At 36.9% G+C, this 24383-nt stretch overlaps 1 protein-coding gene and 1 pseudogene across 1 annotated transcript in view; one reads left to right on the forward strand and one right to left on the reverse strand.

The window, feature by feature from the left end:
• Positions 1–24383, forward strand: part of DGKI (diacylglycerol kinase iota) — a 552077-nt gene that overhangs the window by 470577 nt on the left and 57117 nt on the right. Inside the window, exon 28 of the mRNA XM_072652615.1 lies at positions 20305–20330. Coding sequence (XP_072508716.1) covers positions 20305–20330 — 26 coding nt within the window. The remainder of the gene's footprint in view (positions 1–20304; positions 20331–24383) is intronic.
• LOC140531040 (sodium-dependent phosphate transport protein 2B pseudogene) lies at positions 10959–15144 on the reverse strand (annotated as a pseudogene).

A 24383-nucleotide genomic window follows, 5' to 3' on the forward strand; every position in this document is an offset into this window, starting at 1 on the left:
TCTTTGGCTGTCATAACTCTGTGGATGACAAATCAAGTGTTTGCTGACAAAAATATGTTTTGATTCTTCTGGTCTTTCCATTGTTGATTTATGCTGATGTATGTCAGTTAAATTTCTAAATGAAAGTGTTTTGTTCAGAGTTGATATCCTTTCCTCCATCCATTTCCCATTTTTTGCAACAATAACTTATTTAATTAGGTCAGTCTGAAGTTGGTTTGATTGCATGCCATGTCTTTTTCTCATTTTTATTCTTTTAACTTTCTACTGATTTTGATATTAGCTACAGCAAGTTGTTAGTATGGCTGTATACAAGCAGCAAATTAAGGATAGTTCTGTGAAATTAGTCATACTCAGAGAGGCAGTGTGGCATAATACATAGAGAAACAGCCTCTTAGACCCACTACGTCTAAGTCCTGCCCCTGATCCATACAGGCTGTGTGACCCTGGGCAAGTCATTTAACTTCTCAGTGCCCTAGGCAACTCTCTAAGACTGTAAATTGTAGAAAAGATGCCCACCTGACTGGTAGAGGGAATTTCTTCATGTGAGAGTTCCCCATATTAATGAAATCACAGGTACATTTACTATTCCTGTATAGTGGCATATGCAGTTCTCAAAGGAAGTTATTCATAATGAGGAAGCATGAGACTTTTCTGAAGTCTTTACTTTTTTTTTTTTTTGGTAAATACTTGTCTCAAGTACTACAGTGATAATCAAATGTTCCACAAATTCAAGATGATCAAATGTCCAACAAATGGTATTTCTTATTGCCTTTGGATGAATAATACCATTAAATATTTCAGTTCCTTTATTTGACTTTCCAAGGAGAACCTATGAGCTATCCTTCAATTTTACTGCAATTTCTTTCTGTCTTCTGGTTTTATTTAAAATGTAGTTAAAATGTCGAGGTGGGTAAGATTCAATTCCCCCAGTTGTGCATCCATTCCTTAGTTGGTCAACAGCTTCATAAGTGGAGCACCAGTGGTTAAGTTGACATTGATAGATTTTTCTAAAAATGGTGTGATACTTAATGCCCTCTGCCTCATTTTCCATCATTCTACCACTATCAGTGCAAAAGTAGAAGGGGGCCACATAAGACTCAGAATAGTTTTGAATTATTGTTTCATAGATTTCAATGGCCAAGGAATTCATCGTTAATTGGGCAATCTATTCATGCTGAGTCTCTCTGTACTTGACTAGACTGGTCCTTGAAAAGTAGATGTCATCTGTTGCTAGCACCGTACTCAAAGCCTTTCTAGCATTGTAAAGCATCAAAGCTTGTGCTCTGTTGGCATAAAACTTGAAAACCCAGGGTCACTGTCACACTGTAATTATGCATGAGAGTAGGGATTTACGGGGAACAACTACTCAGACTCCACAAGGCTGTACTCTTGAAATAAAATCTCTCTAAAATATAGTGTTATGGTATAATCTGAAAAATGCTACTAATACCCATACTCATATTTTGTACAAACCAGACTTAGTGGCAGTGGGGTACTGGGGGAAGATAGAAAGATAATTGTATCATTATGGCAGTTTAGGAATAAAGGTCACATATAAAGGTATTATAATTGCTGTTTTTACATAGCTCTATGTGAATGAACATATAAGTGGATAATCTAAAGATCATTCATATTCAGCTTTGGAACTCACTTTCATATTTCCATTTAATTATGTCTTTGCCTGATCTGGAAATTCCCTAAACATCAAACTAAGTAACAAAGACATGACTGTGATGGAAAACTGAAATTCACTCCCTTAATGACCTTGAAATTATATAAGCATTACTAAAGTGGGGTGGGATGGGGTGGAATCATTTAAGGAAAAAGCAAAAGTTCTTTTTTTTTTTTCATTTTAGGTACATGAATCACTTTCTTTGTATTTCATTTACAAAATTTGTGCTTTGAGAAGGGTCAATACTTCTTTCCCCCAAGAACCCACAATGTGTTTGGATGTTCTTTGAATCTGAGTGAAAAGAATGCAATCTAAGACCATGGGAAGTGGGAAAAAGCCAAAGGAAAAATAAAGATGGACTTTCTCAAAGAGTAGCATCCTTGGTCTTCGTTTTCTACTAGGTCAAGGCACAGACTGAGCATTGTGAATTATCTGGAAAATCCCTGTAGAAAGGCTGTCTTTGCCTGAATTACCTAATAACTGGCCTTGGCTCCCTGCTTTCCTGGCCAGCAGAACAATAGACAAACCTATTAAGAGATTTACTTGAGTTCCTGTAAACGATGAAGCAAGAATAGACTGGTCCTCCCTTCCTAACACATTCTGTCACCCATCTGAGAGCTTTAAGAGAAGCTAAAAAGGAAGGCCAAGGAAACTCATGTGACAAGATCACTTACATATCATCCTACAGGAAATGGAAAAATGATGTATGCATGTCACTAAGTAGTCAGAAATCAGAATGAGAGTTATATGAAATGTTAGAGGTGAGAAGAATGAGAGAGTTGTCTTGTTTTCATGTGGCTCATCTGATGTCAAGGAGGTTGCTTATAAGCCGTATGTCTAAACCTTGTAACCTAGCCCTTAGAGAATCACCACATATTGGCAACAAAAGAAACAGTACATGTAGCAAGCAAGCTGTTTTTTCCTTGAACCACATAATCAAGGGGCCTTCCTCTGGCATTATAATCCCATTAGTTAGGTAAACTGAGGGGGAGGTTGGAGTGTAATGAAATTAAACAGCCTAAACAGGTAGTACTACCAGAAGTAGAGGACTGTGGTTTCAGGGAAAGTATGTACATTTCTCTCTTTGAGGCTTTAGTCTCCTGATGATATGGGCTTGACATACAGGCAGGGACAGACAGACATCATACTAAATTTATAAGGTCTCTTAACCTGATGAGCATCAAATATGGAGTAGTGGTTAGAACATTGGATTTGGAGTCAGATACCTTTGGGTTTGATCTCTGCTTCAGATACTTATTAGCTGTGAGACACTGAGCAAGTTACTTAATCTCTTAGAGCCTGTTTCCTTATCCCTAAAATATGGGATTTGGACTCAGTGAACTCCAAGATCTTTTCCAACTCTAAATCTTTCATTCTAAGACCGCTTTTAAAAAAATCTGGACAGTTAGCAGAGTGGGCAATGCTCATGGGTCCCACTAAGTTGCTCACATCAAAATCCATTATCACACACCTCTTTAGGGAACCCAGTTTATCCTGATTTCATCTCTTAGGAGATTCCCCAGGCTCCCTTGGTTCTTTTTTTACCTGCCAGGTTATGTTCATAGTCCAGAAGGCTTTGGAATTTGGGCAATGAACATTGGAAAGAAGAAGTACCTGTGGCACTGAGCTCCCAAAACCACTTACTCCTAGGGGCTGCCACTGAAGTATGTGAACCTCACCACTCACTGCTACTTTTCTAACACAGACACACAACACTTAATCTTTCTAGCAGTGTTTGCTTTTTAAACCAAAGGAATCTTTAATTGTTTGAACAAGTAGTGGAGTTGTTTTCTTTTTCTTTTTTTGTGGTGGGGGTTGGAGAGAGTGGGAAAGGAGGGAAGACAGGAGAATAGAGTAGGAGGTGTACCTGATAACCTTAGCCAATTGAGCCTACTTGTATAGGTAGCCATAGAGAGGGAACAGGAAGAAGAGAATAGACGATGTAGGGGGAAGGGAGTAGAATGTTTGGTCCTTAATTCCATGTCAGCAGTTGCTGGTGGGAGGTTGGGGGTGTAAGAGAAGTGATAGGGCAACTGAGGCAAGAAGGAAGCTGTTCTGTGGTCCCATCTGGACATCTCTTGGATACATATTCCAGGGGGGATCTAGGCTTTTGGGATTCTTTTTCTATTAGGTATTCTGGGAGCAGTCACAAAATTTCCCTTGGGCTCCCTGATCCCAGAGTCAAGCGTCCCCAGTCCTCTTTCCTCCAGGAGGTGAATATTAGAAGTCAGCTTCTGTTCCAGTCTTCCTCCCTGGCTAGCTGTTACTACCTTCCTGAATCCTTGGACACATGTGTGCCCTGAGAGAGAAGCAGGGAACCCCATTCAGCTGCGTCTTCCTGGATTTCAGAGCCAGGCACTTTTGGTCAATTTCCTGCCATGCCCAGTTCTACCCTTTCTTCTCTCCAGTCAGTCCAAGAAATGTCTGATTTGGCTGTGTAAAATGATAGCTGTGTTTAATTACCATGAAGCAAAATAAGGATTCTGCATAATATCATCTATGTTAGAGTGATTTTATTGTGTTTTATTTGATTACAACACTAAACTGATCATGTATGCTTCTTAAGCCACTGTTGATGTAGCATGAGCATTCGCTCACATTTTTTTTTTTAAATTAGAGAAAACATTGGCAGGAATCCTAATGGGCCCCAATGAGTCAACCTGAGGACACTTGGCTGGGGTTCCAGTGATTAGGGAGAGATCAAGCCAGTGGTCTAGCTTAACTATAAAGGGGGTATACTCACTGATTGCCTGAAGGTGATAGCTGTCAGTTAATGGAAAATAACCTACTCTGCTTTTTTTTCTTCATCCCCCTTTTAAAAACAGGTTGGCTATGCATCCTCTAATGAATAGGCACCTCTTCTGTGCATGGCTTTATTCTGATATTTCCAGTGTGACTTTTCCCCCTTATTCTCCCTCTGAAATGCTTTACTCTTCTTAAATATCTGATATTTCTATTGTCATAGAGGAAAAATAGGTCAGATACATTTGGATTTGTCAAGTGTACAATCAACCCGACTTCTCTTTATTTTTCTATCCTTTTCTCTCAGCCTCCTTTTGTACTTTCCTAGGCGCTAAAGATTCATATTTCCATTGTCGTTTGGGGAAAGCCCTCTAGGTGGCAGTAAAATTCCAAATTCAGATTGCTATGTCTCATTTCAGGACTGCAATTAAAGGGAGTAGGAAGGAGGTGGACAGGAGAAATAAAAATTTTAAAGCTAAATGGTGAGAAAATGCTGTTTTTTTTTTTTAAAAAAAATCAAATAGATTGAAAAAAATCATAGGTTTGTGTTGTCACAAAATGGAGGCAGGCAATATTGGTTGTCTGATTTCTTCTGTTCCTTCTGTGTCTGTGTATGTTTTGCTGGGAGGAGGGGTATTTGGGCATCAAGAGAGTAGAAAATAATGAGAAATAAGGGAATCATCAAATATTTACATGCTAGTAAAAATTATAAAGCAGGGTCAAAATATGTACATAAAATAGAGAATGACTTGGAGTCTAATGTTCCCTTCTTTCTGAACAAAAAATGCTAATTCTTCTCTGTCTTCTCTGTCTCTTAAGGATTTTTTCTCTTTTTTCTTCCTCCTTTTCCTCCTTCTTACTGATATTGAATGTTACCTTTGAGCCTATTTGGCAATCCCTGAATGGTTTCAGACCTTTGAATGGAGATGTGGTCTGTCTTTCTTTTATCTGAATGGGACTTTGTGTGGTTGCTGTAACTTTTATCTTTTTTTTCTTTAACTGTACTGTTTTGTTCATTGTCTTAAGGGAAAAAGATTCATAGATTATTTGTAATTAGGGGAGAAGCAAACCAACAAAGAAAAGATTGTGTGGTTGATGAGAATTCTCAGCCCTAGGGGATCTTTCACTGGGCCTCCCCCAACTAGACCAACCAGAGAGAATGGAGGTATCTTTGAAGATACCACATGGCCCCTTGATTCCTGCTGATGTTTCACTCTCAGAAATCTCAAAATGGTGTCACAGGTTTTGTTTCATTGTGACTCTAGGGCCTGCTATGTCCAGTAGATATAGAGACGGAGTGCTAGCGCTTGCTCTGAAGAGAATCTTGTAACTATCTCATAGGAAAGAAATGCTTTTAAATCATTCAAAATTATTTACACCTCTTCCATTTGGATTCAATAAAAATTCTTCATGCATCACTAGTTTGTGAAAACCAATTGATTTAGTTTAGCATTGTAATTTTAAAGTAAAATGGAATTGAAATAAATACTGAGTCTTTGACATGTTGGGAAAGTGGAGCATGTAGAGAGAGAACTGACAAAAGGGAAAACAAGCTGAAGAGATTCTGTTCCTTCATGGGAAAAATTAAAGGAGTCCTAGTAGGCTGTACATGAAGGGCTCCAAACTTCAGAAAGTCCAGTGCTGTTTACAGAGTCAAGGAGGGAAATTTGAGAATTTCCTGGATGTTAAGGGTTTGAGAAAGGATGGCAAGTTTAGGAATGTGGGTTGTGTGAGAAAGGAGATAGTCATGATCAGAAAGATGAGATAACTTCCCTCACAGTCCCCTTCACCTTACAAACCCTGTGAAAAACAGCCAGAAATATCAGAACGGTGGTTTAGCTAGTAATGTATCATTGAGCAATGAAGGTGATTAGTAGTTAGTCAATCAGTAAACATTTATTAAGTGCCTACTGTATCCCAGTACACAAAAAGAAGCAAAAGCTATCTCCTGCCTCCAGGAGCTAACAGTCTAATGGTGGAGACAAAAAGCAAACAAATATATACAAACAAGTCATATATAGGCTAAACAGGAAATAATTAAGAGAATAAAAGCATTAAAATTAAGAGGGATTAGAAAAGACTTCCTGTACAAAATGGGATTTTAGTTGGGACTTAAAGGAAACCAGGGAAATCAGTAGGTAGAGATGAAGAGAGAACTTTCTAGGCATGAGAGACAGCAAGAAAGAATCCTAGAGCTGAGAAATGGGGTATCTTGTTTGTGGGAGAGTAAGGAAGCCTGTGTCATTGGATCAAAGAGTGCATGTTGGGGAGCGAGATGTATGAATACTGGAACGATAGAAGAGTAGATTATGAAAGGTTATGAACAACGAAGAATGGATTTCATATTTCATTCTGAGGGTAATAGGGAGCCACTGAAGTAGGGGAATTGATATGGTCAGACCTAGTCTTTAGGAAAATCACTTTGGTGGCTGAATGGAGGATGGATTGCAGTGAGGAGAGGTGAGACAATTAGACCTACAAGAAAGTTATTGCACTAGTCCAGGAGTGAAGTGAAGAGGGCGTGCACCAGAGTGATATCAGTGTTAGAGGAGAGCAGGGAGCAAATTCGAGAGATATTGTGAATGTAAAACTGACAAGCCTTTGCAACAGATTGGATATGGAGGGTGAGAGATAATGAAGAGTTCAGGATGACACTTTCATTGTAAGCCTGAGGGCTTGGAATGATGGTGTTGCCCTCTATAGTAACAGAGAAGTTCTGCTGGAGGTGCAGAGGGTTTAAGGAGAAAGATAATAAATTCAGTTTTAGACATGTTGAGTTTTAAGTTATCTATTGGATGTCCAGTTTGAGATTTCTGAAAAGCATGGAGACGCAAGATTGTAAGTGAGCAGAGAGGTTAAGGTAAGATAAGTGGATCTGAGAATCTTTAGCATAGATGTAGTCATTAAATCTATGGGAACTGTGTAGAAAGGAATACTAAGCAAACAGAACCCAGTTAGGATCATTTTTGGAGAACCTAGAATCATAGATTTGAAGCTAGAAGGGACTTTAAAGGCCAATTAATTCAACCCCTCTCATTTTAGGAATAAGAAAATTAATGCTCAGGAAGCTTAACCGATTTACTTAGTCACACAGGTACTAAGTGTCAGAAGGAGGATTTGAACGCAGTCCCACAAACTCCAAAGTTAATGTTCCCTCTAAGGCATTACAGTATGGATACTTCAATACTTTAAGGAATAACAACTCACATTTTCATTGGTACTCACACCTCAATAAGCTAGAGAGTGAAAGATCTCAAATATATTAAGTGGATGCTTTGTAGACAATTTATGGGGTTGAATAAAAAGGAGACATCTCACAGTAGAAAGGCATTAAGGTCTACATTGTAGATGTATCCACATTGCTTAAATCTGAGATCCAGTAAGGACACGTGACATTGAAGTACTGAACTATTCTGCCTAATGAAGGATAGCTGATCACCTTAGGCATACATAAGGGAGACTTATGGTTGCATATTTTACCCCAGAACATTTGAGAGTAAAGGGGAAAAAGACAAAAAGAGATTGTTTCAGTTGTAACAGGTATATGAGGGAGTTCCTTTGCTATTGCCAAAGAAAAATCCATTCTATCCCAGAGGAATTGTTGATAGATTAATCTGTCCTTTGATTTCTGTGATTTCCATTTTGTTGTGTAATTGGGGATTTTCAATTTGTCCTTTTTCTAGTTTTTTGAATTGCATGCCCAGTTCATGACCTGCTTTTTCACACTTTTATTGATGTATATGTTTAGAGATATTAATTTTCTTTTAAGTAATTCCTTGACTTCATCCCACAAATTTTTTAGTATTGTCTCATTATCATTCTCTTCAATGAATTTTTCTTATTGTTTACGTGATTTGTTCTTTGACCTACTCATTCTTTAGGATGATTTTATTTAGTTTATAATTAATTTTTAATTTATGCTTCCACAACCTTTTGTTGAATGTAATTTTTATTGCATTATGGTCTGAAAGGGGTGCATTTAATGCTTTTGCTTTTTTGAGTCTGGTTGTAACATTTCTTTGCCCCACTGCATGGTCAGTTTTTGTGAAGAAAAAGGTATATTTCTTTCTATTTCCATTCAGTTTCCTCCAAAGGTCTAACATATCTAACTTTTCTCAGATTCTATTCATCTGCTTAACTCCTTTTAAAATTTATTTTATAGTTAGATTTATCTAACTCTGAGATGAAAACGTTGAAGGTTCCCCATTAGGTATAGTTTTGCTGTCTGTTTCCTCCTGTAATTCATTTTACGTTTCCTTTAAGATTTTGGATGCTATGCCATTTGTGCATACATATTCAGTATTGATATTACTTCATTGTCTACTTGGCAAGATGTGCTTATCCTTTTTAATTAGGCCTAGTTTTGTTTTTGCATTGTTTGAGAGCATGATTGCCACCAGTGCCTTTTTTTTTTTTACCTCAGCTGATGCACAGATTCTACTCCAGCCCTTATTTTAACTATGTCTGTTCCTCTATTTCAAGTGTATTTCTTGTAAACAATGTATTGTTGAACTCTAGTTACTAATCCTTTCTGCAATTTAGTTCTGTTTTATGGATAAGTTCATTCCATTTACATTCACAGTTATTCACAAACTCTATATTTCCTTCCATACTATTTTCTTCTGTTGATCCTTCTCTCTCTCTGTTTTTATCCTATCTCTCCTCTAAAGTCTGCTTTATTTCTGACCACTGCCTTCTTTTATCTGGCCTCTCTTTTGTCACTTCCCATTTCTCTTATCCCCTTCCCCCTCCTACTTCCCTGTTGGGTGAGATAGATTTCTATTACCAACTAACTGTGTGTGTGTGTGTCTGTGTGTGTGTGTGTGTGTGTTTCCCTCTTGAACCAATTTAGATGTGAATAAGGTATATACCTCCCTCACTTTCCTTCTCCCATCTTTTGTAAAAGCTCTTCCTTGTACCCTTCTTTTATGTGAGATTACTTTCCCTATTTTCCTTCTTCCTTCCCTCTTCTCCCAGTGCATACTCTTTTTTGCCTATTCATTTTTTTAAAAATCATCTCAATATAATCTACTCACTCCCACGCCCTCTTTCTGTATGGAATTCTTCTAACTGATCTAATAATGATTAAGTTCTTAAATGTTGCATGTATCACTTTCCCATATAGAAAGGTAAAACAGTTTAATCTTATTGAGTTCCTTTATGATTTCTCTTTCATGTTTACTTTTTTAGGCTTCTGCAGAGTCTTGTTTTTGAAAGTCAGATTTCTATTCAGCTCTGGTCTTTTCATCAGGAATGTTTTAAAGTCCTCTATTTTATAAAATATCCATTTTCCTCCAAATGATTATGCTCAGCTTTGCTGAGTAGATTATTCTTGGTTGTAATTCCAGCTCTTTTGCCTTCTAGAATATCATATTCCACACCCTCTACTCCTTTAATGTGATAGCTGCTAAATCTTGTATGATCTTGACTATGGCTCCATGATATTTAAATAGTTTCTTTCTGGTTGCTTAAAGTATTTTCTCTTTGATCTGAAAATTCTGGAATTTGGCTGTAATTTTTTTTTAGGAGTTTTCAATTTGACATCTCTTTTAGGTGAGGATCACTAGGTTCTTTCAGTTTCTATTTTGCCTTCAGGTTCTAGGGTATCATGGTCATTTTCCTTGATAATTTCTTGATATATGATATCTAGGTTGTTTTTCTGATGAGTACTTTCATGTAGTTCAGTAATTCTTAAATTATCTCTTCTTGATCAATTTTCCAGGTCAGTTTTTCCAATGAGATATTTCACATTTTATTCTCTTTTTTTTTTTTTTACTTTTGATTTTGTTTTATTGCTTCTTGATGTCTCATGGAGTCATTAGCTTCCACTTGCCAAATTCTAATTTTTAAGGAATTATTTTCTTTGATGAGCTTTTGTACTTCTTTTTTTCCATTTGGTCAGTTCTGCTTTTATAGGAGTTATTTTAATCAGTGAAGCTTTATACCTCTTTCTTTTTGGAGAGTGGGATAGGGAGGTTGAATATCCTTTATTATTTTTTTTTCTTTTCAAAAATGTGAAAATCACACCATGTATACAGATCACATGAAGAGTCCAACTGGAAAAAGTCACACAAAATGCAAAGGGGACCAATGAGATGTTTAACTTCAGGGCAGCTAGGTGGAGCAGTGAATAGAGCACCAACACTAGAGTCAGGAGGACCTGAGTTCAAATTCAGCCTCAGACACTTGACACTTACTAGCTGTGTGACCTTGGGCAAGCCACTTAACCCCAATTGCCTTGCCTTTCCCTCTCCAAAAAAAAAAAAAAGATATTCAACTTCTATATTTATAAAGGGACAAGTTTAAAAGATACTACAAAATACCGAAATGTTCTTGGCTATGTATATAGATATGGATATAAATATAGATTTCATAGATAAATATTTTCTTGTTTCTAATGGTGAGAAATATAAAAGCAGACATACATATTATTTAGTACATAGCTTATGAAAAAGCTATACAATTCAGTGACTATAAATACAGATATGTTATAATATATACAAATATATGTTATAATATATACAAATGTGTTCTCTTTAGTACATCAGAGACTGGGAGAAAGATAACTTTCTGGTGATGGAAGGTGATTATCTGGTGATATTGCTTAAAGTCACATTTAAAAAAATTTACACCAAGTCTCTATCAGTCTCCTGGTTTTTTTTTGCTTCCTTATTTTCTATAGTAGTTTCATTTATAACTTTTTTTATGCAGCTGCATGATGAATTTTGTAAAGTAATCTGTAATGACTTTCAAGAGTGTGGAGGCTTCATCTCCAGTCTTGATATTAAAGGGTTTTACTATGACATTGGTGAGATAGTAGAGGTATCCTGTGATCACCTCCATTGGTAGCAGTACCAGCACTGACAACCAGTTTAAAAAACTCATGGACATTAGCTCCTGTAAAAAGTCTTCTAAATTATCTCTGTCTACAGTGTGCAAAAGGACCACCATTGTATTGGTGATTAAAGTCCCAATATTGGCTCTAGTGGTAGTGGGAATTGCTGCCTCTACTTTCAAGAGTCAAGAGGACACCAGGCCAGTGATGATGGATGTGGATGTATTGAAACTTTTCACCATGACACTCATCATCATGTTAATCACCAAACCAGTCTTGGGGTGGTCAACACTGAACCATCACACAAAATCTCCTTAGCCATTTTTCCATCAGCCAACTGGAAAGCCACTACTGAGAATCTTCAAAGAGCAGACAAAAAAGTAGAGAAATCCCAGAAGGATAATCATTTTCGGGAACCCTTGGAAGACAGCAATAATTTTCCTTATGATATTTCTCTCTCTGACTAGTTGATCCCTGAGTCCTTACAGCTAAGCATGTCCCATGGGTCTTGCTCTACTGTCAGCTCTTCTATCAGTGCTTGTGTTCATCCTTCGTTGGCAAAGAAGACCATGCCATCAGAGAAATGAAGACATGGTCATCAGTGCTATAGTAGAGTAAGATGGCAGAAATTCCGTCTTGCTTACAGAGACAAGAACATTACTGCTGTGGGGGTTCCTTTTTTTTTTTTCAGACATAGAAGATTTTGGGTTGTTGGTCTCTTTGATGGCCTCTGTTGGGCTCGGAGTGGGAATTTCCCAGTTTAGGCCAAGATGCCATGGTCCACCATCTGTTCAGTGATTTCCAGCCACACTTCCCAGAAAAAACAGAATTATTTTCTTCAGTATTTTTGTGCTTCTTTTAACCAAACTGTTAATTGTCTTTTCATAATTTTCTCTTTTTGCTTGTATTTCTTTATTTAATTTTTCCTTTATCACTCTTATTTGATTTTGAAATTATTTTTTAGTTCTTACAGGAATTCTTGATGGGCTTTTGTTCAATTTCCTTTTTTTTCTTTGAGGCTTTGCTTGTAATTGTTTTGACTTCATTGTCTTCTTCTGAGTTTGTGTCTTGATCTTCCCTGTCACCATAGTAGTTTTTTATGGTCAAGTTTTTTTTTGTTGTTTTCTCTTTTTTCTGTCCTATTTCTTGACTTGGAACTTTATGTTAATGGTAGGCTCTGTTCCTGGCAAGGTAGATAAAAGGGCATAGTTTCAAGCTTCAGTTTTTTCACACTATTGTTTTCAGATCTAGTTCTGGGGGTTTGAAGTTTTCAGTGCTTCCAAGGTGGTATGATCTGGGTAGAAAAATGGGCACTGCTCTACTGGCCTGCACTTTGGTCCTTGCTCAGGACAGACCCTTGATTCCTTGACATTTTTCTTTTGGGGTTGAAAGTGATACTGCTCCTCGGGGCTTCTGCTCCCTCTAGACCAAAAGAGCTCCTCTCTGCCCTTAAACTCAGAAGTGGTTCTAACTCAGTGGAGTTTACAAACACTACCTGGTCCTGTGTCCAGTGCTCGCACCAGGGTCTCCTGTAATCCCTTCCTGATCCCCTTGCTGTCTCCAGCTTGAGAACTCTCAAAGCTGCTTCTCTTTGTCAGCACAACCTAATCCCACCACTGGTGTTTCATCTATGTGAGCTCTAGACACTCCTGCGTCACAGATCTTGTTTTCTTACCTTCTAAGATGTCTTGAGTTGGGATAATGTCTCACTCTGATGGGAGAGAGATGCATTTTCTTGATGTTGCTTCAGGATAATACTTGATCATCATAATTATATAGATTTCAATTTCATTTAAAAATTGTTTCCATTTATATTATTATAGTCTTTTGTACATTAATTCTGCTTATTTCATTTTGCAACAGTTCATAAAAATCTTTCCATGCCTTTCTAAATTCTTCATATTTGCCATTCCATACACTATATTATGTTCCATTAAATGTGTAGCGCCTTTCCATATGTACTTGGCAGCCCCAAAGGACACTTACAATACATTCATTTAAAGCAATCTGGCCACTTCTAAATTTGCAAACATGTAGTTTGTTTCCAGTTCTTTGACACCATAAAATGACTGCTGTAAATATTTCATAGTATGTTCAACCTTCTCTTCTGTCTTTGAACTCCTTGGGATATGCCTAATGATTGAATCTCTAAGTCACTAGGCATGATCATTTTAATTACTTTCTTAGCATGATTTCAAATTGCTTTTCAGAATAGTTGGTTCAATTTGTAACTCCACCAACAGTGTATTGTTATTCCTGTCTTCTCATAGTCACTCCAACATTGACTATTTCCATTTTTTGACATTGTTGTCAATTTCTAGCATATCTATTTCTTATTTGCCATTACTCCTACCTTCCTCTAGAGTCTACTTTCATTCCTGACACAATGCCTGTGTCCAGAACATGGAGGGAGTCTTTATTCTCACTGTGAGTTTTTACAAATATATGGGGATTAGCTTATAAAACTCCAGCCTCAGTTATAATCATTGAACTGGAAAGAATGGGTTAGCTGCAGCTTTGCTCTTGATGAGTCTGGTCCAAAGAGTGTTAATCCCTGGTATAGTAACTTCTTGGCTTTGTCCCTACAATGTCTTTTCTGAGTTCATTCTATGATATAATTTAGGGTGACTACCTCTCCCTAGTTTTTTATTCTTAGATTGTGGTACTATAGGAGTGAGTCTGAAGAAGAGAAAGATGAATTATAGGCATGGTCGCCAGAGGTCATTTAGTTCATCCTTAAGCTCCAGGCAATATTATATCTAAACTTGAATAAATATAGGAATATTTGTCCTCTTTAAATTCTCCAAGGATGGATATTGCATAGAAACTCTATTGTAACAAAGCCTAGGGAACAGTGCTAAAATATGCAGCATCTACATTTTCTTGGATTAAAACTAAGCACAAGGAAAAAATGTTAAATCCAGAAAACTAAGGAAGAGATGCTGAGATCTTTCTAAAAAGTGAAATAGTTTAATTCTAGCAACCGAAATTCTTTCAGTGTGAACAGATTTAGAGCTTGGCTATCACCAAAGAGAAGCATGTATCACAAATAAAAGTGATGGCAGGGCATTCTACTCAGACTGAGGTCTGAAATAGTAACCAGTCTGCTTTAAATAGTTACAGTGCCAACTGTTTCAGTGCCAGGTTTATTGATTTTTTTCAAACCTACGTTACAAAGAAGCACAGCCCTTCTCTTGGGGTTTTTGTCTTCATGAATAATGTACCTATTTGGCTGAATAGAATCAGAATGTGCTGGCAGGAAGCTAGGTAGATTTCTCTCTCCTTAGGCCCTAAGAACTGATCAATATATTGTGGCACCTCTTTTTCCCCCCTTTACTTTCAAAGGTTAAAAATTGAGCCCTGGTTCTATAGATCAAATGCAATTGTGTTTAAAAATCCTATATAAATGCCAGCTATCATTATTGTAACAGAGGTGAGGTCTGGGTCTTGTTAACAGGCAAGAAGGACCCTGGGGCACCTAGCTATTAATCACTCTACCCTTCTATCTCCCCAGGCTCTTTACCTAAGAATATGTGTCATTTATTACAAAGGCTAATCTGGCTCTACCTCCATATCCTGGACGTGACCTTTCCTTCCCAGGCCCAGAATGTTACTTTAGTCATTCACTCCCCTTCAGTTTTAAAATGAGTCCCAATTTAATTAGATTGGATAAAAGCATAGTGAAATTTAAATATATGTATATATATGTATGTATGTATACATATATACATACACACGTTACAAATCACAGCCTTCTTCTCATTTTCTTCTCCCTTCAAAACCCTCACAATGGAGTCCTTCCTCTTCAAAGAGACGGTACTATTTATATTTTTGCCCCAGTCTAGTGTTTTCCTCCTCCAAACCCATGAATGGGGTTACCTTTCTCATATCTCATTCTCTAAGGACCTTATCTTTACAAGAGCTAATGTGATAATGGAATATTTAGAAGAGCACTATATTTAGAATCAGAGAATCATGTTTGACTCCTATCTAAGGTGCTGACCCTTTATGTGATCTTAGATATGTTATTTAAAATCTCTGGTCTTTAGTTTCCTCATCTGCAAAATGAGGGAGTTGTATTTTATGATTTCTAAGGTCTCTTATAACTCTGTATTCTTTGACCTATGATAAATTAATTCTCACTAAGAAGATACTGATCTAATGTCTGATCCCATTGTAGGTATTGAAAGATGAAGGTCTCAACAATCATGGATGTTCCCCAGTTCTCCCTGGTTCTCCCTGAGTTTTTTCCTCACTGATTAGATCCACCCCCTTAGATTTATCTTTAATCTTCTCCTACTTATTCTCTCTCTGTTATCCACCCACCTAAATAATCACTTTCTTTTCCAAAGCGCCTACTTAACTATTTACTGACTCTATTTCTCTGTTTTCTACAACAACCCTACAGCCTTTTCTCTATCTAGTGACTTCATTTGAACTTTGAGAAAGTACCTGTTTGTCTCCAATGGGAGTGTGGGCATATCAAAATTTGAGAGGTTTAGTGAGTGAAGGGGTGGTAGAGAAACCAACAGTCATTTAGAAACTATCCAACTGTCACTTAGATGTGAACTAATAAGTGGATCTGTCACATTGGTAGGCCTACATTTCATGGTCAGACAGATCGGTATATATTATAGGAGATGAACATAAATTTAGTATTATTTTATTACTACCTTCTCTAAAGCTTCTCAGTATCAGTTCAGATATAGGTTTCAGATAAAACTTTAAGAAGCATTACATAAAGCTCAGTAATGCTTAGCAGAGGAAACTGACCTGCATTTTTGTGTGCTTATATTCCTTTTATATACATCGTACTATTACAGAGTGATGTAAGTGATTCTAGAAGCCATAAATGAAAGTAAGCCTCATTATTTTGTGTTAAATTGGTCAGTACATTCTTGGTTTATGTTGAACCTATGTTTGTCTATGACCATCAGGTCTTTTTCTGCAGTGATTGTATGAAAGCATTCTAGCCTTCTATTTTTGTAGTTGATTTTTTTCTTCCTAAAGGAATCCTAGAGGCCCAGAGATGGAATATACTTTAGATATTTTTTTTTTGTAAATGGAATTCCTTCTTTCATACATGCAGTGGAGCTTTGAATTTTGAAAGACTGTAGGATGAGGATAGGATGAGAAAGTCAGAGAATTGAGTTTTTACCTCACTGTTAGTCCCAAATATCCAGGTTCATCAAAGCCATACTTTGTAGTTAAAGGAAAGAATAAAAAGGTATTACTGAAAGTCAAGATATATCTCCCAATATTTCTTTTTTCCCAACTTTTTTTAAAATTTAGTCTTCCTCCTCAAAATGGCTCTGGACCCCTTTCAATTTCAGTTATGATTTCAAGTACTCAAGTTTGAATAAAACCAGGGGAGAAAGACAGTGCCATTGATAGAAATAAGGAAATGAAGAGCTAGATTTTAGGGAAAGAATGTGAGCTCAACATTAGACATCTATTTGTGTTAACAGGGGGACAGTCAAGTAGATATTTCCTGTACGTAGTCAGAAATGTGGAACTACAACTTGGAAGAGATGTCACAGCTGAAGATCACTCTAGTAGAAGTTACAGAGGAACTGTGGTGGACGAACTTTCCAAGGAAGAGAATAGAGAAAGTAGAAAAGAGGATTAAAGACTAGACACTCTGTACCTCACTTGCCTTATCTATAAAATAAAAGAGTTGGATTCAGTGGATTTTTAGGTCTCTTCTGGTTCTAAACAATTATTCTGTGATCCTGTAATATGATCAGTCTTAGAAAACAGGACAAAAAAAAAAAGTTGTGAAATTTCATTGATTCCTAATAAGTTCAGTTAGAGAACACTTGATGGCCGAATCCAACCTTCACCTTTGCTGGGAACTTTTTCTTTTTTTCATTCTATAACTAGTCTCTCTCTGGCTCCAAATCCCATGTAATCTTTTCAGTGTGCAGTGTAGCAGGGGTGCTTGATTCACATCCCTTGGTAGTCTCATCCATGAGTCATCCATCTTTTGTTAAAGGTAAAATGCAGAGTGAGGGTTGAAGTGCTGCATCTGGGCTCACATTCCACCAGTCATAAGAGTGTGGAAGACATTCAACATAGAAGCACACCATAGCATTTGCCGAAATGCTGAAATTGATAGTTTTCTCCTAGTTGCTAGATGCAGACCAGAATACATCCCTCTGGGACATTAAAGGGACCATCTGGCATTTTTCAGACTAAATTGTAATCCCTTGCTTTTAATTTTATAGAGAAAAAATTCTGCCCTACTGCTTGTTTCTTTACATGAATAACTTGAGAGACACACATTTGATTTTTCTTTCTTGTTTTCTTTGTGAGAAATTAATCATAAATCCTTCATTAATTCACTAATTCATTAAACATTTAATAGACTTCCTACTACATACCATATAGGGTGATAGATGCTTGGAAGGATATATCTTTGTGCTCTGCTTTGTGCACATGGAATCATCTTTGAAATTGACATGGATCCATGGTATTGGTGTAGCCTAAAAAATAAAGCCACTCCTAAGTATCCTTCTCTTGAAGAACATTACCTTCTAGATGTGTAAGTAGATGAGAATGCAGAGAAGTACACATCTGTTCAAGAACTCTTTCAACTTCCCATTACAGTAGGAAATATCAGGAAAAAGAAAGTTAACTGGATGTTCGGTGCCCAGAGTAGCTTAACTAGTCAGATCTTCTCTGTCTTTTTTTTTTTTTAGTGACTTTTATCTATCTGTTTTTTTACTCCTTTCTTATCCTCTTCCATTTCTAGATCTTTTCACTGTTACAGTGGATACTTTCTGTGATGATCTTATTGCTTAAGAAGTTTTAAGATGAGTACCTTGTAGCAAAAATAAATAAGTGAACAAACAAATAAATAGACATAAAAAGAGTGTAAGTAAGGGTAAGGATTGGAAGTGGAGGTAGGCTTTCTTATTATAGCCTTTATTAAGGAACATAAGAACGGGGTTGAGGGTGGGCAGGTCTCTAACCCAAGTCCCTTTAGAGCAATGGAAATCCAGATTCTTGCTAGGTGCTAATATGTTTGTTAATGTTGCAGCACTAGCATCACTATGTGATGTGACATTAAGATGGTGACTCACTGAGCCAGAGAAAATGTCATGTCTATTGAGGAGGCTTCCTTTTACATTCTTCCCTTCCCACCCCTCACAACTTCTCTACAATGTACTCCTGCTCTGGCTTTTCTCTCCCTGAACAAGCAGTTCTATTCGTCCCATTTTTTTTTCCCTATAAGATTATTAAGGCTTCCCTAGTTTCTAAGAGTCTGAAGGAGGGAAATCAAATTTAGATTGCAGTGGAGGCCACTAACATACATAAGGGTCTCTGTGGACTATATATTGATTTACTTTTAAAATGTCAAGTTATCTAGATTTTATTGTATTTAATTCTTTTGTTAAATATTTTCCAATATTTCCCAATTATATTTTCATCTGATTTGGGCTGCCTTTGAGAATGTTGACTGCATTCATGGGCTTTGTGTTGGATATCTCTTGTCTGAAGAACCAAAGTCCATATGAATCCATAAATTCAATTGAATTCAATACCTATCTATGAGGTATTATGAGGTGTGTGCATATATATATATATATATATATATATATATATATATACATATAACATTATATGTGTGTTTTTATATATGTATGTATATACATAATGCATATACACACATACATATGTATGCACATATACGTATATTTTGGAATATGTGATCTCAACTGCCTGAGATGGTTTAATATGTAACCTTGCAAAAATAACTTTATAATCATAATCTATGTTTGTTTTGGACCTCTCATCTCCCCCTCCCCATAGGAGATTCCCATCTCCTCCAGATTATTATTAACTAGTAAACACAAAGACATACTTCTACTTAGAGCTCTCTCCCAAATGATTGTCATGAAAAATGGAACTAAAGAAAATAGGCGGGAGGCAGAGTCAAAGGCTTCTCCATTATTTCCACTACCTGTTTCTCAGTAGGCCTGTCCTGATTTCTTCTAGCCTGTGGGCTTCTGAGCCAATGCATATTTTCATAGCTGAGAAATAAGTGTAACTTCTCTGGAGACTGGAGGATAGACGAGGCAACTTCTGCAGGTTCCTTTCGAACCTTTAGCTCTTTGAATTCTTTTTTATATGAGAGGCCACATGGTGTTGTGGCATGACAGTAGACTTAGAGTCAAAAGGTTGTAGGTTAGGTCCCAGCTCTACAACTTAGAACCCATGTGATCTTTGGCAGTTCATGTTATGGGAATAATTGTCCTTGTAGTACACATCCCCATAGGATTATTAATAGGAAAGCACCATATAAAATTTCAATTCCTCTATGAATAGTTATTTTTGTGTAAATAAATATATAGCATTTAGACCTCTGATTTCACTGATCTGGAGAAACTTTGCTCTAGAAATCCCTACCACTGATCCACAGCTTCTCAGTAACTGAGTCATAGATCTAGAGCTAGATGAGAACTTGAAAGCTATCTGCTTCGGCCTCCTCATTGTAGGGATTAAGAATCTAAGGCCCAGAGAGGTTAATTACTTTTCCCTAGGACACGAAAATAGTAAACATCAGATATAGAATTTGAACCCAGGTCCTCTATCTCTAGTCTTTGCTCTTTCCAAATTGACTTGAGACAGGTCTTGAATTCAGGTCTTCCCATTTTCTGCTCACCATACCAGGCTACTTCCATATGGTATAAGACTTCTCCTAACTCTCTACATAAGAGAGTACTTCTCTAAGCGACTCCCAGATTTTATGGTTGCAAGCATTAAATTGGGGTGGATATAATACTGAATTCCTCTGTTGGCCCCCCCCCCCAAACCCTAATTCCCTTGTCTTTTCTTCCTCAAGGCAGATTCTTTGATTCTACCTCTCCCTCCTAACCCCAGGTATATCAGTGTCTGCAAGCAATCAAGTAGCAAACATTCACATTGCTATTGGGAATCTTGCCATATATTCATTCATGGCTGAAAAACAACTATTACCAATAGTATATCATGTTTATTGTTGTCACTATTATTTATGAAAGATTTATCAAACTTTATTATCTCCTTCTAGGTCACCAATCTCTTCAGAAGATCAAGGTAAGAATCTGTTTTTACCAACATTGATGTAAGATTAAAAGTTGTGAAGTTGGTCTCACCTTGGATCTCCACTACGGAAGAAAGAACTGGGGTTTCGTGTGGGGAGGAAAGGCCACAAAGATGAAAGCCCTCTGTTTTTCAGTTTACAAGCTCTTGTGTTCCTTTATTAAAGTCAGTCTAGATCAATTTATTGTATGTGTGGCTAACCTCTATTTTACTAAATTTATTTTGCTTAGCAAAATGGTCAAACTAAGTTGTTTTGATACGCACCAAATCCCTGTGTGACTTTAGGCAAGTAACTTAAACTCTGAACTTTACTTTAATCATCTATCAAGGAAAAACCTGTTGGGGGGAAGGTTGAGACTGATGATCTCCAAGGTCTCTTCTGGCTCTAACATTTTGAGATTTATGGAGTCTATGAACATTAGTATCCAATTGATTGAATAAAATCCCAAATAAGAAGTCTTTAAGATGTTAGGATGATGAGCTAAACTATTTTGACAAATAGGTCTAATTATTTTTTAATTAGATTGAATTGTAATTCCAAAGATCTGAGCTGAAAGATGGTTTCTGTTCCAAAAGAAATTAGGCAAGAAATAGCTTGTTAACTATAAGTAATCCAAAATGTTTTGGGGGGTATCCCTCCATTAGGAATTTTGAAGTCATATGGCTTATCTGAGTGTCAGATGATGGTAAAATATATTATTGTTTAGAAACTAGCAGTTGGTATGAAGTAAGACCATACTGCACTTTTCTAAGTTCATTAAGCGGGGTTGACTCTATACAAAATTAGGAAGTTAACCTGTGTCATTACCTTCTTCCCACCTTCCATTTACCTCCCCATGATTTAGTAATACTCCCAAATGCCTCTTGTACTCAGGCTTTCCCGAGGCCTAGACCTTCCCATATGCAGAGGTCATTTCTCCCTTCAAAATTTTATTAAATCTCTAGAACTTTGGAATCACAGGAGTCTCTGTTCTGTTTTCCTTAGGGCTTCCACTTTCCTTTTAAGTGTTCTGAACTATTTTTTGTGTGTCATAGACTACTTGGGCAGTCTTATAAAACCTATGAACCTCTTCTCAACAAGTCAGATCAAGCCAACAAGCATTTAGTAAGCATCTGTTATCTGTGCGGCGCTATGCTAAGTGCTTGCAAAATAAAGAGAAATCTCAGATTTCAGTGAACTCACATTCTAATGGTAATATTGCTATGTCTTCTCCTAACATTTAGTAAACTACTGTGTACAAACAGAAAAAATATACAGGATAAATTGGTGATAATATTAAGGGAAGGCTAACTAGTCTTCAGAATAATTATATTAACTGATAGTTATATACATATATGTGTATATATATATATATATATACGTATATATTTAGTTCATATATAGTATTATATAGGTAGCTAGGTGACTTAGTGGATGGAGTGCTGGACCTGGAGTCAGGAAAACCTGAATTCAAGTCTTGGCCACAGACACTAGCTGCGTGACCCTGGGTAAGTCACTTAACCCATGTTTGCTTTAATCCTCTGCAGAAAGAAATGACAAGCCACCCCAGTATCTTTGCCAAGAAAACCTCATGGATAGTATTGTCCATGGGCTCATGGAGTTGGACATGACTGAATGTCTGAACTATAATAACAACAGATAGTATTATATAGTAATATGTATTAGCAGTAGTATATATATGTGTATAGTAATGTATATATAGTAATATTTTGATATGTTGTTGAAGGACCCCAGGTAAGAATCTTCTTAGGTTAAGAGCTTTCTGCTTCTTAGGTACAATATTTACGTTTTAACAGTGACCAATTAATTATTCTAAGAAGTAATCCTGATATTTTCTGGTAATTTCTAATCCTGGTAATTTCAGACAGTCAAATCAATATATTTAACAATTTGTAATGAGTACCTACTATGGGTAAGCAAAACACTGTTGCAGACAGTCTACGAGATACACATATGATGAAAACATGATCCCTGTGGAGGACCATAAGCTGTAAGAAACAGATTGTGTGGTGGAGAAAAGCCTGCCTGTTCTCGCCTTCATACAGTCTTTGTCAGCTATTCTGCTTCGGGCAGGACAGCCCATTAAGCTGAAAAAGGATCAGGTTTTTTTCCTTCATTTTTTTTCATTTTCGTAAATTCTGTCATTTTGTTATGAGGCTTCATGAAGCAAGTCTCCTTTGCTTAGCTCATACTGGGCAAGGCCCAAGGAGCTGCCTGAGCCATCAGTTAAAGCTTTCCACAGTTTGGTATTACCTTGTCTTTCCATTCCCCTCTAAGAACTCTGCCACAGCCAAGCTGGCTGCTCTCTGCAGACAAACAGTTATGTACACTCCCGGCTCTTTTTCACTAATGTGGAAATCCTGCCCATTGTCAGCCCTTGTCTTTACCTCTCTTTAAAGCCCAACTCAAACGTATCTGCTGGGAAGCCTTTCGTGATCCTTGCAGCAGTGACCTTCCATGTGACCTCATGTGTTTTGCACATACTTAGCATATGCTGTTGTACATCATTAACCATTAGTGACCATGTCTTATCTCTGTGCTACTTCTATGAAGGCAGCATGCATGTCTTATCTAAGCCTTGTGCCCCCTCCACACTTAGCACAAGGTTCAGTATTCAGCTGGCCCACAATAAATATTTGCTGGATTTAATTATGTTTTGATGATAACCAGGAGAAAGATTAGACAGATCTTTTGGTTTTAGCAGCATTGGTCTTCCATCATTCAGTGGTAAATATATTTAACATTCTATCTGAGGAAATTGTAAAGACTAAAAAAGATAGTTGGGGTTGAAAACACTTTTATTTAACATGTTTATGGGGAGATAAAGAGGCTTAACTTGAGACACATAAGGTAGCACCAAAAGGGAAGCAAGGATCACAGGGAAAGGATACTATGGCAGCGTCCAGCATTCCCTCCAAACCAGGGCAGTAGTTGATACTTCCAAATGAGAGCAGCCTGAGAATTCTCTACTGGGATGAGGGGGATGGGGTTGATATTTCCAAATGGAGAAGAGGCATAACCAAAGACATTGTTAGATGCCATGATCTTTCAAGTAAAGGGAATCCAGGGATCTCTAATAAGAGTGTGCTTCCAGAACGTGGCACATTGCTATAACAAGATCTTCCTGGACAGCTCAGAACTTTATTTTTTTCTGATTTAATCATTTTTTATTAAGAATTTATTATGTGCTACGCACTATACTAAGCTCTGGAGACACTGATATAAGTGAGCAAGATAATCTATGTACATAAAACAAGCATTTCCGTAACATAGTAGAATAGAAAAAAAAAGATGATTCATATAAAACTGCATATCTACTATGTACAACTTGAATTTTAAATATATAATAAAGCTAATCAAATAATTTTCCTTTCATTTTTTCCTGTTTTTCTTCCATCCCTCCACCCTAGAGATGGTTACCATTAGATACAAATACATACATACATACATACATACATACATACATATATACACATATAAATACAAACACACACATTATATATATATATATATATATATATGTAAAACCATTGTATACATACTTATCAGTTCTTTCCCTGGGTGCAGTTAGCATCTTACTTTATATGTCCTTTGGAGTTATTTTGGGTGTTTATAATAGTCAAAATGACTTTATCACTCAAATTTGTTCTTAAAAATATTGCTGCTACTCTACACAACATTCTCTTGGTTTTCAGAAAGTTCTGAGTGGTTTCCTGCCCTTGAGGTCACAGACAGGTAGAAGCTAATAAGCATCATAACTGGAAGTCATGAGCTTAGAAGATTCTAACCATAGAAAATTCCATGGAGACAGGGGCAAATAAAAGAACTAGGAAGAGGGAAAGATGTCAGGCAGGAGGACAAAGTGGGGCTAGGGGATAGAAAGTTTGTTAAAAGGCAATAGAATAGACTCCCAGAAACCAGAAGTTTTTCCAGACTATAACACACACATATTCAGCTGCACTTCTGAACAGGTTGTAAGGAAAGTATTTTCTCTGTCCTCCACACATACAGTGGAAAGAGCACTAAGTTTGGGGTTAGAGAACCTG

This window comes from Notamacropus eugenii, chromosome 3 (genome assembly GCF_028372415.1).
Source record: "Notamacropus eugenii isolate mMacEug1 chromosome 3, mMacEug1.pri_v2, whole genome shotgun sequence".
NCBI lineage: Eukaryota > Metazoa > Chordata > Mammalia > Diprotodontia > Macropodidae > Notamacropus > Notamacropus eugenii.